Below are 13296 nucleotides of genomic sequence, written 5' to 3'. Positions count from 1 at the left end.
CAATAAATGACAATTAGAAGCACAAACTGACCTCAGCCCTTCGCCCTTTCCATAACCCTATTACCTGTTCTGCCCAGCGGGTTTAGCGGGTGTCTCAAATGAGACAGACAATTTATGAATAATATTTAGATTCAACATACTCAATAGAAAATATTGCTGTGGTAATTATAAAGCTTCTTTGTGAAGTTATTAATAGTTCGTTATCACATGATGTGTCACAGATATATTCAGAATTGTGAAAGTTAATCCACTGTATAACAAAGGAGACACAAATGACATTAACAGCTTCAGGGCACTATTCTTCCTGCCATGTTGGAAATACTGAAAAAAGTAGTGTACAACCATGTAATAGCACTCCTTGAAACCATAATAATACATTGTTAAATGACATCAGTTTGAGGTTTACACATGCTAATAATTGTGTCCAAAGAAACTGTGATTAGGCACGATGTCCCTCGAGGCTCAGTTCTGAGTCCACTCCTTTTCCTGTTATCAATGATCTGCCTCTGAATCTGTCTAAAGCCTAGACTGTTCTGTGCACAGCTGATACAAATCTCCTTTTCCAAAACCTGTCAATTGAAATAATGAGAGAGAAATTAATTCATTACATAAACTAACTAACTTCCTGCTTGCATAATAACAGACTATTAACAAATACAAGCAAAACTGCATGTATACTACTCAGTGCCTCCCAGTGCTTGATTTTTAAAAGAGGTTCTTCTGAGGGTGTTTTTTGAAAATTTATTCTAACGCATTTTTCCATCAGAGGTATCAGTACAGCGTACCATCATAAGCACTGGTGCCCCCAAAAAACACCGTACCTGTATGGATCCCATACTAGTAAGTGACAAAGCAATAGTTCAAGTCAAGAAAATTAAATTTCTTGGGGTATAGATCTATAATAATTTACAATGGAATATTCACAGAGAAAAAGCTGCAGAAAAGATTGAGCAGTCTGTGGTACGCTTTTCGGATCCTGTGGTATCAAAACACTAAATGCAGTTTATTTTGCAGTAGTCCATTCAACTACACTTTACAGCATTCCATTTTGGGAGTTAGTCCACAGGAAAATTTTTGTGATGCAAAAGGGATTCATAAAGGTAATGAAACAAGTGTCTCCTGAACATCTACCAAGCCAATATTAAGGGAAGTGGGAATATTAAGTGTTTCCTGTATTTATATATCAGAAACTGTGATATTTGTTAAAAGAACTTGTAAATCTGTTCACCATTATAATACATGTTCCAGTGCAAACATTCATCTTATGTGCAAAAGACTGGCCAAGGATCTAGCTGGAGTAAGAATTATGGGCAGTGTGCTCTACAACAAATTATCCCAATCAGTTCCTGAAAATAGCAAGACACTTAGGAATAAAATTAAGCACATTTTACTTAGACATACTTTTTGTTGAGCTGCGCTACATAATTTTATTAGTATAGCTTATTATCATACCTTTTCTCTGCTACAGTTTTTGTATACCTATGACTTGTCCTGTAACTTTTGTACACTGTACAACATACGATTCTTGGGACCAAAATAAATAAGTAATAGTTTATGCCACCAACTTTTAATCATGAGTAATGTCAGCGAATGGCTCACGCTACACTCAAAGGCAGATCTGTCAAAGGTACTATTTCAGTTACAGTGGCTAAACTGTGAACCACTATTTGTTTCATCATCACACTTTTTTAAAAAAAAAAAAAAAAAAAAAAAGGGTGGGGGGGGGGGGGGCAGGGGGTGATACAGTAAGATGCAGGTGAGATATTGTGAATGTGATGAGTGAAATATTAATTGTAAGCATCAAATAATATATAGAAAAGAAGTAAAACACATTCCCAAGTATCTTTATCATACGAGACCTTCCAATTGTAGCAGTGTAATACCTACATAGAAATTCCGGTGCAAAGAACTTAGGAAACGTGCTAAAAGCAATTCAATTTAATTCAAAGATGTGGTACCTGCTTCCTTGTAACCCACGTATTGTGTCTACTATGTGAATAAAATATAACTCACCTGTTAGAGACGATGTCCTACCACGAAACAATGGGCTCTCTTGTGGCAACCTTTCACTTCCCACTTGTATTATAGACACTTGCTGCTTGTCTACTGAGTACAGATGGGCACGTTCAAGCATGGGGCGCTCTGAAGACTGCACATAGCACCCACACCATAACAAGAATGAAATCACATTGACACTAGTGTGTGCAACACAAAAAAAAGGCCATCAGTGATCTTTGCTACCCTTTGTGCATGCCAAACCAATCACGCAAATATCAGCATTGAGAATTCAACTCCACAATCCAGAGGAGAAAAGAAACTGCATGGACTACTGCCCTCTTTAGTATAAATATATGTAGGTGTACCCTATTTAACAGAACTTGTAGGTGAAACATAAAAATATCCTGAGAGCTTATTTTTTTCTGGCTTTTTTTTTTTATATAGCAAAGATCAATGATGGAAAACTGAAAGCAATTACAGAGACAGCAAAACTAGCTAGAATGAAGACATAACATAAGAATGAACATTAAGTCAGCCACAGTACAAAGTATAAAGCTATGTTCCTGCTGTAGCCAAACTTTTACTTCTCAGTGCACAGTAAAACAAGACATGAATTTACATTTGTGCCCAAGCACCAGCAGAACAGAAAAAGCACTGCCACTTCCCCATCAACCAAGCAAGTTTTTTTTAGAACCAAAGCACAAGCACTGGACCATTTATTTTACTGCAACATAACTGTTCAGTGTACAAGCTATATGGGAAAAGTATCAAATGAATGTCAATACCTGAGGCAATAACAGGTGCAGAGGCATAGTCATATTCATCATAATAATCGGTTAGAACAGCTAACAAATGGCAAGAAAAGTACATGATTCAGAAGGTAAAGCTTTGAAAGATAGAAAGAGATGTACCTCATAAGCACTGTACTTGTTACCAAGAGTTCACTAAAACTGAAAAAAATTAGCTGTGACACTTTTGGGGGAAACATAACTGGTTACCAAAACAATGGGCTCTATGGAATAAATGGTGGTGTAGTATTTATAGCAGTAAGAAAGAATTTTAAATCAACAGAGGTAGAAATACAGTCTGCATGCAAAAATGGTGTGGAAATGAATCACTGTTGAGGATAGGATAAAAATAATATTAACTATTATACCTGGAGGCGATAACTGTCGAAAATGAATGAGACAAAATTTCTGGCAAAACTGTTACAAACGTTTTCTCTGAAAATATCTAGAACAAATTGTTTGCAACCCTATCCATAATGGAAATATGGCAGACCACAGACTGTGGCCATATGTGTGTATGAGTTGTGCTTCTGTGTGAATGTGTTTGTGTGTGTCTTCTATTTCGAAAGCTTGAATGTTCAGCAGTCTTTATAAGTAAGCCTGTTTGCAACTCACTGCCTGCTCCATGTGGTGAGTCAAAAAATTGTGACATTAACATCTGTAGTGAGTTAACTATATAAATTTAATTACTGGAAAAGCACAAGCCAGCATAAGATTCAGTAGAAAATCTGGAACACATACCTCATCTAAGGAGACTGTTTACAAAAATCTTACACAATCCAATCATCCGTGTTAATTATCCCACAGGTTTAACTCAGAAAAATGTTTTTAAATGTTCAAAGAAGAAATGTAGTATAATTCATGGGCTTATTTACACAAAGGATTGGGGAAAAAAAAAGAGAGAGAGGAAGAAAACCAATGTGTGTAATCAGAACAGGAATACTCCAAAAGCTGTGAACCTACACCAGCAATGAGCAAAAAAAACCACTTTTTACATATTCTATTCCTTCTAAAAAGATGAATTTCTGTAAAACGTCATACCATTCACCATACCAAATACGGATAAAATTCAAATTTATACATGTATCCACAAAGACTGGATACATAGGGAATTCTAATAAATATTAATAAATAAATAACAAAATAAATTCTAATAATTTTTTTCCAGACCGAATGATGGCTATGTCTAAAGAAGAATAAGTGGAGTTGGTATTCTTAAGTGGACGAGAAGGATGGCCATATCACAATACTGCAGAAGAATTTAACCTTCGGCACCCTCATCGTCAGCCTATTTGATTTGCTGCCATTGGAAAAATTAGTCAGCAAGTTAAAAAAAACGGGCTGTGTGTTGGATAAACCCCATTCCAGATGACCAAAGACTTCAGAAAAAATGAAAGAGGCTGTCTTGGCCAAGGTTTATGCTAGCCCAAAGAAATTGCTACATCAGACATCCACAGAGTTGACTGTTCCAAAGACAACCATCACCAAAATCCGGGAAGAGGAGAGAATTCATCTGTACAAGGTACAGATATTGCGTCACTTAAATGAAGATGATCCCAATAGACATATGCAGATGTGAATGCTTTGCAGATAAACTGGATGAAAATACCAATTTCACTCAAGACTGTGTGTTGTTCAGTGATGAAGCTGTGTTTTATGTCAATGGTGAAGTGAAAAGAATCTTTGATACTGGTCTCAAGCAATCCACATTGGATGAGTCCATCCTAACAGCAGGGCTCCCAACAGATGATGTATGCAGTGGTTTGTGGAAAGCTCATGTGCTTCCTTCTTTGGGGAACATTTAACGGGTGAGACTTATCTGAACATGCTGAGACAAATTGATGCCTCAAACTGAGCGTTTGGGTGAGGGACTTGCAGACTAGTTTCAGCAGGATGCAGCTGTAAGAGATTGGTTGAATGACAGTTTTCCTCACTGGACTGGGAGAAGAGATCATGTGGAGTGTTCCCCCCATTCGTCAGATCTTCCTCCCCTTGTTTTCTTTTTCTAGTGTATGCTGAAAGAGAAAGTTTACTCAATGAAGATTACAAATTTAAACCACCTAACAGAACACATTACCAGTCAGTGTGCTAAAACTGACAGCAATTCAGACCTATTCCATCGAGTTCACCTTAATCTCGCAATGCATATCAAATTAAGCATTGAAACTCACGAAGTTGAAAATATTATTTATTAAAGTGACTAAAATGTACTTATTATTATTTGTTATACATCCCTATGAACCCAGACTTTATGGACACCCTGTGTAATGTTGTATTTCATACGTCAGCAGTGACCGACAGGTAGAATTTAGTCTGTCTGCTCTTACGCATTCAAATTCAATAGGAAGCCATTTCCTAAGTTTTCTGGCTTCACTCATCTGCTTACATTCCTTTTCCCCAGATAACTGGCAGATTTATTCTTGCTGCAGCCTTGGTTGACATACACAAATTCTTTTCTGAAGTAGAAAAATGAACGTGATTAACCAGTTACGGAATTTCATGATGACAGACCATTTATAGGAATGATAGTAGCAACTGCAAAAGTTGGTGTCACATACATTTTTGTTTGCTGAAAGTGGTTCTTTGACTACAAAATATCTCCATGTAGATCAATGGGTTCTGCAGCTAAATATCAAGCCTGCAATCAAAGGAAGAGAGTGAAGAATGAGTACTGTCTGCAATTTCCATTATTGAAACATATAAGGTGCTACCCAAAATATCCAAGAATTTCATTGTATGGATCAAACCAGTAGCAGAACAACATTCTACCACTACATGTCTCGAGGTACACATCGTAGCCGCTGCAGCACAAAGTTGTGCCATCTTTGGCAAGAGTTGTAGCTGCACGTCAGGATGTGTTTCAGTGCTTCTGTAAATTGTGAACATGAAGGAGCAAAGGATTTGCTTCAAATTCTGTTTCAAGTTGAAGAAAACTGCATCTGAAACTCACCATGAGCTGACAGAGAACTTTTGTGGGAATGCACTGAGTCAAGCAAGAACATTTGAGTGCTTCAAGCACTTCAAAAAAGGCCGAGAATCTGTGAAAGGTGACAAACATTCTGGTCAACCAAACTTGCACAACGGTAATGACCATGAAAAAGCATGACATGATTCATGAAGACTGAAGGCATGTTTGTAACAGACTTGAGCTGTTTTATAGTACACTACAAAGAATTCTAGCTGATGAACTGAACATGAGACAAACTGCACCGAAGTCTGTCCCTTGCCTTTTCACCATCAGCGAACAAAGCCTCAGGATTCAGACGTGCACTGAGCTGCAACTAACAGTTCTTACCCAAAGTCATAACACAGATGATGAACCTTGGGTCTATGGTTAGAGTTTAAAATGAAGCAGCAACCATCACAATGGAAAATGCCATCTTCTACATGGCTGAAAAAAGCTCGAGAAGTTCACAGCAATGTGAAGTCAATGCTGATCATTTTTTTGACATTCATGAAATAGTGCATAAGGTGGTGGTTCCAACTGGTCAGACTGTCAACGGGCAGGGAGGAGTTTTGAGACGACTGAGGGAAAATGTTCGGCGCAAACAGCTAGATTTGTGGAAAAAGAAAGACTGGTTGGTGCACCATGACAACACACCCATGCACACCCCACTCACTGTGAAGGAATTCCTGGCCAAAAACAACATAGCAATGGTCCCCACCCTCCACACTAGCCAGACCTAGTCCTAGGCGTCTTCTACCTGTTCCCGAAAATAAAAATCACATTAAAAGGGCAAAGTTTTGACTCAATTGAAGACTTCCAAGTGGAATGGCAATGGGTCCTGAACACCCTTCACCTTACAGACTTCCAGGGGTGCTTCCAAGATTGGGAACAACACTGACTACTTTCAAGGTGACAGAGGACATTAGGACCTAAGTGCAGTTTTCTGATTTTTACAATGAAATTCTTGGGTTGCTTTGGGTACCACCTTGTATTTTGAAGTGTATAAGATGGAAAAGGCCATACATCTCCCACACATGACCACAATTATTTAATTTATCATAGAAAAATCACTGTGATGTGTGATTGATGAAACACTGAAATTATGTTCATGAGCACTTAAGACTAGTTTTACACACTGAAAAACAATAAGCATATGAAAGAAGACAAAATAAAAACAGGAACTTGTGTTAGGACACCACTTATCTCTAGTTGAGATGCCAAATAATACATTATCTGACAGAGAAAACCATACAAGCAGTGCAAGGCTTCTTTAAATTGGTGAGATACTGCACCCTACATGAGATGCTGTTTGTGCTATCACCAATGGGTTATATTTTCCAATTTTACACGATGCTAGTAAGTTGCATTTATGTTAACAGATTTGTAACCACAACTTCTGTTGTGATAAAATAAATAAAAATGTCTGTGAAACTGTCGAACTTCCATTATAAGGAAAATAAGTGCTTCAGACACTGTAAATAATAGGAATAAAGGCTAGTAGGACCAAAAATCATGACAGGTTGTCAGAAAACCTGGTCACCACCATCAATGCAACTTATTAGCATCATGTAAGACTGGAAAATAAATGGCAGCACAAACATTGTTAAAACTTGTCTGGGAAAAGTAAGGCAGAATATCTCACAATTTGTTCTCATCAATTACGAAAAAAAAAAGAAGAGTATCAACATCCAAAAAGATGATTAATTCATTAAATGTTTGTATAATTCAAGACACCTCTCACAAAGCCATATAGTTAATGAAAATAACACTTTCTGGACGTAATGTCAGATGTGATGTATAATGCTATTCCAGGCCTGAAAAAAGGAAAGGCCCCTGTATATGATTGTATTTCAATAGATGGAAACTCCACATAGGAATAACAAAAATGTAAGAAAAGATAGAGTGCTACTAACCATAAATAAGATACGTTAAGTTGAAAACTGGCACAATTAAAATTTAATTGTTTTTAATAATTGTTACTGTAATTTTAATTGTGCATATTTGCAACTTGACGTGTCTCCTTTGCGGTACGTAGCAATCTATTTTTTCCTGTTGTTTGTATTTCAATAGACGTGATTCAGGCTGGAGGCAAAGTATCACACAATAAATTTTCATAATTATTTACATATGTCTGAAGAGGAAGACAGTACCCCAGAAATGCAGCAATTCTGTAATTAAAACTAAAGATCTATAAGCCTCCTCTCCATAATGCATGAGATCTACAATAAAAATATCACCAACTGCACACCATAGTGGCGTTAAAGAACTTGTGGAGCGGCGGCCGGACCGCCCCGCGAGGGGTCTCCCGGCCACCAATGCCATACGCTCATTATCATTATTACCAACTGCACAGAAAAATGTTGGATTTCACTCATGCATAAGAGGATACTGGCTTTTGGTGTAGATACAGCACAATGGATCAACTGCAGGTCAGAAACAAAATTGTAGATGGAAGTCATGAGAATGAATTAACACTTTTTCACGTTTTCATAGACTTTGGTTTCAACAATATCTGTACTAATACCCCTAAAGAAACAAGGCACTCATTTAGTTTATGTGAGTATATTGAAAAATCAGACCTCATCACATATTAAAAAATTTACTACTGACACAGATATCAGGCAAGGCAACTGAATGTAATCAATTTTCAGCATTCGAAGAGGAGGTTTTCAGATCTTTCAACTGGGAAAATGAAGGAATACACAGATGCACAGTAATGGAATGTAAAGAACCACCTTCATTTTGCTGTTGACATTGTGCTATGTGCTCCACTACAGATAAACTGTTAATAGTCAATGGAAGAACTTAATAGAGCTAATGCGGAATTAGGCTCACTGAAAAATAGCACAAATTAACAGTGATGTCTTAAGAGTTAGTTGATGAGCTTTGTATTTTATGTAATAGAAGATAAAGATAATGATTTGATTGACAATCAACAAAATTCAACAGAAGAGTAAAAATGACATGGAATGCTTTTGATAAACCAAATAAGATATAAAAATTAAGCTTGCTACAAGTTTCAAAAGACAAGTTTACAATCACTGTGTACTGCCAGTTTTGACTGAGACAGGGACATTTAATGAAAAACTGTCAAAAACTGAATGTTGCATGGAATGGAAATACATCATATTGGAAATTACTAAAACAGGAAGGAAATCAAACAAAGAAAATGTAGTGTACATGGTCAGGACATGCAGCCAGATGAACGGATGGTGGGACAACCATAGACAACATGCAGGAGCAACATACAGATATGTACAGCTGAAGACTGTAGTGGATGGAAATGATAATGGCAGCCATTATCTACCAGCAGATTCCAAATTGCTGATGACAATATGTCGTTTCTCTTGCTTTTACCCCAATGCAAATAAATATCTTAGTCACCACCACCACCACCACCACCTGTATTCCATACTGTAATTTTACAGAGAATCTCTAAGAATGATTGATTAAACATATGAGAGGGCTGAACACCTTAATGTTGCCACTTAAATGGATAGATAACAAAAAAAGGCCCTACCACACTTCCACTAACTAGCGTATTCCAACTGGTCAAACTCAGTCTCTCTCTTGTACTGAACACCCAACAACATTATGTGTGTCATCTTCACAAGACTGGCAATGCAATTTGTATATTGTTCTCATAATACAGTACGCATTAACAGCACAAACTACCAACTGCAGTTGCACAGATGAGATTGATTTTGTACAATTATGAAACACAGATTTCATTCTTGTTGACTATGTTACCAAAAATATTTAAAACCATCAAATAGTTTTGATCATGGCTGCTCCCCCTTTCTCTCTGTGGTGCCTGGTCATCAATTTGACCCTGAAAATTGTGAGAAGTTGATGTTCTCTGAATACATGTTACTATCTATCCTCTCCTTGCTAGTGAAATACCGCTGACGAAGTTTTCTTACACCAATGAGATTCGAACCAGTACCTCCACAATGGGCGTCATCACAATAGAGTGTTTTAATCAACTGTGATATGGATGCAGTTTTTTGAAACATTTTTTTAGTACATATGGAGACCTCTGACCTAAGGTCTAGGTGGGAGACAGAGGCACAATGATGTATCTATTGTGTTATCATGAACGTATTTGTCAATGAAATTAGACATGAGAAGTTAAACAGGGAATCTGGACAACAATTATTGTCTCTAACTTTAAACTTCAATAACCTAAAATACTTGAAAGCAGATACCAATTTAAGCAGACTTTATAACATTACAAATCTAGAATTCAATTCACAAAATTATGTGAAAAGATGTTGGTGAAAACTATTCAGAAATGCTGAATCTGCAATGTGATGAATAATGAATATGTTGTGACAAACAAAAATTTGTGCCAGACTAAGCTTTGAACTTAGACCTCCGGCTTAGTGCGAGCAGTCACCTTTGACCTATCTTAACACACTTCATGGCCTAACTCCAAATTTTGTGTCACTTACATTTTATTCTGTTGTTTTAAACAGAATTGGCATACATCCTTATGGCAAGGTAAGCCACTGTCCTCCACCAAAACTGCTTCCCCAGTAATGTTATACATACATGTCCCATGAAAGAACCTCTGGTTTTATGTTTGGAGGACAAAAAAGATGACACCAATAACAACAAAAGTTTACGTCAGGTTTTGAGGGAGCTCAGATAACCTAATGGTCTAGTACAGCCCTGATGTAGCACTAACTCTGATTTGTCACAACACATTCATTGAAATCTACATCTTAACTCCACTCTGAAAGTTAAAAGGATATATAATCTTGTAATGTTGTACATGGAAAAGAATAATATGCATTTAAATTAGGCTAATTTTAACAATTACCATGTTATTTAAAAAATAATAAATATTTCTCAGTACATTCTTAATGATTGTTGATCTTGGGAATAAAGGGTGAAAATACAGTGCTCACAGACACATGAATTCTCCTTATAATTAGGGGGCAATTCCTTTTTCAGAAATCCATTTCACTCCTAATAATGACTATCAGCTCGATGAAGTACACTTTATACAAGAATATAAGAAAAAATATCAGTGGACAAAAAATAGAATATTGATGAGGGAAACTGTATATATAAAGATAATTCCTCCTATTTCTAAATGTCCTGTTTCAAATTTCAATGAAGACAAATGAGAATTTGTAAGTTTGCACTCCTTCAGGGAACAATGTATTAATAAGTTTAACACAGTCAACTTGGGTGGAGAGTTTCATATATCCACATAAAGCTGGAAGTTATGCCTGCAGTAGTATATTCAATAGCAGGATCTCCAAAGTTGAATGTGTTCCAGTAAATGGAATGTACAAGCTAGTGCAACACTCATTTTTCTGCATTTCATCTTTTAGACACACCTTTTTTCAGCGTATTCTATTGATTATTATCTATGATCTTTAACCCAAAAAGCCCAGGTTCCAGCACAGTCACTGAGTTTTCATAAATGAGATATTGTGTTACAGTGGTCAAATACTTCTGATATAAGGAAGTTCCATCATTCCGTCAAGGAGGAGTAAACAATCTCAGACACCCCTCAAATCTTCAAAGTGATGAATTTCTCACAAAGACAGAAAAGAACAACAGCATGAGAATGCAATACAAACCACTTCATTTCGAAAAGTACACAAGAAACAGGCAACCTTCCAAAATAATCCTGTAACAGCCACTTCCTAAGAATCGGGAAAAAACCTCTGAAGCTACACTGATTTTCCAATCAGATTTTCACAACACGATTGCTGAAAAATTGTGACACAGATCTGACATTAGATTAGTATTAATTAATCTGATTAAAAGGAAAGGCAGCTAAGGGAAAGATGTAATGGATGTTTGCATCACCAAAATTAGGAAGAGTGGTAAGGTAACTGTGAAGAAAGGACTTCAACAATGCTGAAGACTTAAAAAAAGTTGTTGCATTGATACAGCAAATTACTTAGCACAGAGTTTGGGTTGAGCATAAACAAGTGATAAAGAACAGCAGAAAGAATAACAGGGTCTTTAGTTCCTTCTTAATACACAAAAACTGGTGAGTACCAAGTATAAGTAGTGAAAGACTTCACATCTAGAAAGCAAAATTACACGAGACATCCAGAAGGGTGGTATATCAGAAGTTGATTGATACATATGAACAAAAGTCAACAACAGAACTCCTCTGGTATTAAATATTGACATGAAATTGAAAATAATTTTTTCGAAAATGTATATCTGGAGAACAGTATTATAATGGAAGTGAAACACGAAACAAGGAAAACTGAAGATACTGGAAGCATATGAAATGTTTTACACTACAGAAAGTCATCTAAAAATTGCTACATACTGAAGAAAGTGAAGAGGAACTAGGAAGAACTGAGGAGGAAAGAAACTCATAAGAGGAGTTGATAAGAAATGTTGGAGGATAGTATCGTACCAGTGAAAATATCAATGATTATTGAATATTGTGTGTGCAGTTGCCTTATTTAAACACGTTCAAGGGTTAATTGTAAAATTTTAATCGCCAACTTCAAAGAGAAATGTTAAATCTCATAAATAATTTCGTTTGTTCATTTGTTCGTAGTGCACTTTGCAGTTCTGGTACATGGTGAAATCCCCAAACTACAGTACCGTAGCAGTCGAAACAAAATGGTGCAGCCCACTGATACAGCAGAATGTGGAGTAATTCGCTTTTGGCAGCAGTAGTAATGTTGCAGAAAATGAACTACAGCACAGAACTCCACTTTATCAATGGAAGGACTGTGCCCCATCCCTCCACTAGGGGCATACTACAGTACTATGGCATGGAGATTTTAATGCATATCAAGACTGCAGACAAATATCTACAAGTAAACACAAAATGAATTTAGATAACTTCATTTTTTCATGGTGACAGTTAAAACTCGTGACTACCCCTTGTATGATTTGTAACATAAAAAGAGATAGCAGCGGATTTACAGATTTATATGTGATCATGAAATGGTAAAGCTCACGATGTCAATTTTCTCCAATGATCCAAGGTCAATCAGAACGATAGATAAATTGGGCTCAGAATCTGTTTAGTGCACAAGAAGTCAGAATGAGAGAGAGTTAAACATAATACATTAGGAAACACACTGAAAAATAAAGTAGGATATAAAAATGGAAAAAATGAGAAAAGTATAGTGTATTCGAGAAGTAGAGTGAAATTACGAGGTTAAGATAGGTGGAGAATAAGTAAAAATTCTAATAAGCCTGAAAAACTGAAGTAAAATGTGAACAATGTAAGGAAAAAATAGACTGCTACTTATCATAAAGACAACATATTAAGTTGCAAATAGGCACACTTAAAAGACACTTACACTTTAGCTTTCAGCCACAGCCTTCATCAGAAAAAGAAAGAGAAACACACACCACTCACTGACAAGCTAGCACACCTTACACACACATGACCATCAACTCCAGCAGCTTAAACCAGAATGGTCCGTACTGCTGGAGTTGGCTGTCATGTGTGTGTGTGTGATGTGTGCTTGCTTGTGAATGAATGAATGGTGTGCGTGTTTAGCTTTCGGCCACAGCCTTCATCTTTTTCTGCTGAAGGTTGTGGCCAAAAGATAATATGTA

General features: G+C 36.6%; 1 protein-coding gene across 7 annotated transcripts in view; it reads right to left on the bottom strand.

Moving 5' to 3' along the window:
- The window catches only part of LOC126195139 (rho GTPase-activating protein 17-like), a 354101-nt gene that overhangs the window by 32564 nt on the left and 308241 nt on the right, over positions 1-13296 (bottom strand). For 5 of the 7 annotated variants that reach the window (XM_049933640.1, XM_049933639.1, XM_049933638.1 and 2 more), the window contains exon 14: positions 2014-2149. The exons of the other annotated variants lie outside the window; for them this stretch is intronic. In XM_049933640.1, coding sequence (XP_049789597.1) covers positions 2014-2149 — 136 coding nt within the window. The remainder of the gene's footprint in view (positions 1-2013; positions 2150-13296) is intronic. 7 annotated transcript variants of the gene reach the window in all.

This window comes from Schistocerca nitens, chromosome 7 (assembly GCF_023898315.1).
Source record: "Schistocerca nitens isolate TAMUIC-IGC-003100 chromosome 7, iqSchNite1.1, whole genome shotgun sequence".
NCBI lineage: Eukaryota > Metazoa > Arthropoda > Insecta > Orthoptera > Acrididae > Schistocerca > Schistocerca nitens.
This window is presented reverse-complemented; position numbering and strand designations above follow the sequence as displayed.